The sequence below is a fragment of the Nicotiana sylvestris genome, chromosome 10 (assembly GCF_000393655.2).
Source record: "Nicotiana sylvestris chromosome 10, ASM39365v2, whole genome shotgun sequence".
Taxonomy (NCBI): domain Eukaryota; kingdom Viridiplantae; phylum Streptophyta; class Magnoliopsida; order Solanales; family Solanaceae; genus Nicotiana; species Nicotiana sylvestris.
The window spans coordinates 161267008-161268915 of NC_091066.1; the positions used below are offsets into that span (position 1 = coordinate 161267008).

The following is a 1908-nucleotide window of genomic DNA, read 5'->3' on the forward strand; positions in this document are numbered from 1 at the left end:
CGAGTGTTCTATCCCCGAACCGTTGTTTCACATCTCTAACCCCTTTAACTGAACCTCTGCCTCTCCCATGAAATTACCAAATTATTTTGCCGATGGAACTCTTGCTGGCATTTTATCCCCTTTACATCATACTATCTTTGGTATGCTCTGGCCGCACTGTGCTTTGCAATCTTGAAGCTGGTAGTGAGCTTTGAAATTCCTTCTTATTTGCTTAAACAGAACTGACCTTGGGAACATCTTAGAGAAATAAACCCAAAGAAATGAAATGCAATGACTTTCAGGGTTAAGGATAAGGAAGTCCAAAATTAGAAGACTATCTGAAGAGAAAAAGAAAAGAGACTTATCTGAGCGGAACAACTAGCACCAATGATCATGACATGCAATTTGGATTAATCGGCCCAATCTGTCCAACCAATCAACTTTCAGTTGCCGTACTTTGTTTCCCCAGAATTTCCATAACTTGATTTCTTCACCTCAAATCCCGACCTTGTTCATCCTGCGGTGCCTTGAAAAGTTTTCACCACCAGACCTCTCTCATTCCTTCATTTGTCAACTCACTTTCGCCTTAAGGTTCCCGTGAGGGTTTTCACCAATAAGACTCTCTCATTTGATTTCTCTCAACTCTCGTCGCCTTACGGTGCCCGTGAGGGTTTTCACCAATAAGACTCTCTCATTTTCAATGTTTCTCTGCTTGGACCAGAGTGTTGCCCTTGATATGAATAACCTCCACTTGCTTGACTTGACATCTCTCGAAGACTGATCAGAAGGTCTTTCTTTGGACCGTAATGTGGGCTTTCGGATGGGTTTAGAAATAAAGGGTATAAAAATCTCAAAACAATTTGATTGGGTTCAAATTTACAACCTTCGGAATTATATTTCTGATAACAATCACAACTTATACCCCCGTTTCTTGCTTGGGGACTTTTGGATTTTTATTTTGATGGGATCGAACCGTGATGCTGCCTACGTATCCTTAAAAGTAATCAGGTCGAACGTAGTTCATGACATAGGAATTACTTTGTTGTTGTGACTTTCTCTTTTTCTTTCTCTTCTTTTCTTCTTTTATTCTTCTTTTGTTGTTTTCTTTTTTTTTCTCTTTTTCTTTTTCTTTTCTTTTTCCTTTCATTCCTTTCTTTTTCTTTCCATTCTTTTCTTTCTCTTTTGATTCTTTCTTTCTCTTTTCTTTTTCTTTCTCTTTTCTCTCCTTCCTTTACTCATATTTATGCTTGTGTTTCCGATATTTACTATCGATTCCGAAGGAGGGGTATGAAAGAAAATAAATGAGGATCGAAGGGGTAACGAGAGATAACATGTTTAGATAATAGAACAAAATTCCTTCGTCATTTCAATATTCGAGACAAGCCAAATACAAACAAGTACAATGAAAGACAAAAATCATACATAGTATCTCTTGACTGCATCAGAATTGATAGCCATTTCTACACATCTGCCTCCTACATCTGTCAAATACAATGCACCATTAGACAACACACTAGTCACAACAAACGGCCCCTGCCAATTTGGGGCGAATTTTCCTTTTGTTTCAACTTGATGTGGAAAAATACGTTTCAATATTAACTGCCCCACTTCAAACTTTCGTGGACGTACCTTCTTGTTGTATGCTCTTGCCATTATCTGTTGATACAACTGGACATGACACATTGTTGCCAGTCTCTTCTCATCGATCAAACTCAATTGTTCTAAGCGGGTTTTGACCCACTCCTCATCATCGATCTCAGCCTCCGCGACAATTCGAAGGGATGGAATTTTCACTTTTATGAGTATCGCTGCTTCGGTGCCATACACCAACAAATAAGGAGTCGCCCCTATTGAGGTTCGGACCGTAGTGCAATAACCCAACAATGCAAACAACAACTTTTCATGCCATTGCCTAGAACCTTCCACCAT

At 39.2% G+C, this 1908-nt stretch overlaps 1 protein-coding gene across 1 annotated transcript; it reads right to left on the reverse strand.

Moving 5' to 3' along the window:
- Nucleotides 1-1395: 1395 nt before the first annotated feature.
- LOC138880195 (uncharacterized) lies at nt 1396-1908 on the reverse strand. The gene has a single exon (XM_070159869.1). The coding sequence runs from the start codon at nt 1906-1908 to the stop codon at nt 1396-1398; it is 513 nt and encodes a 170-aa protein (XP_070015970.1).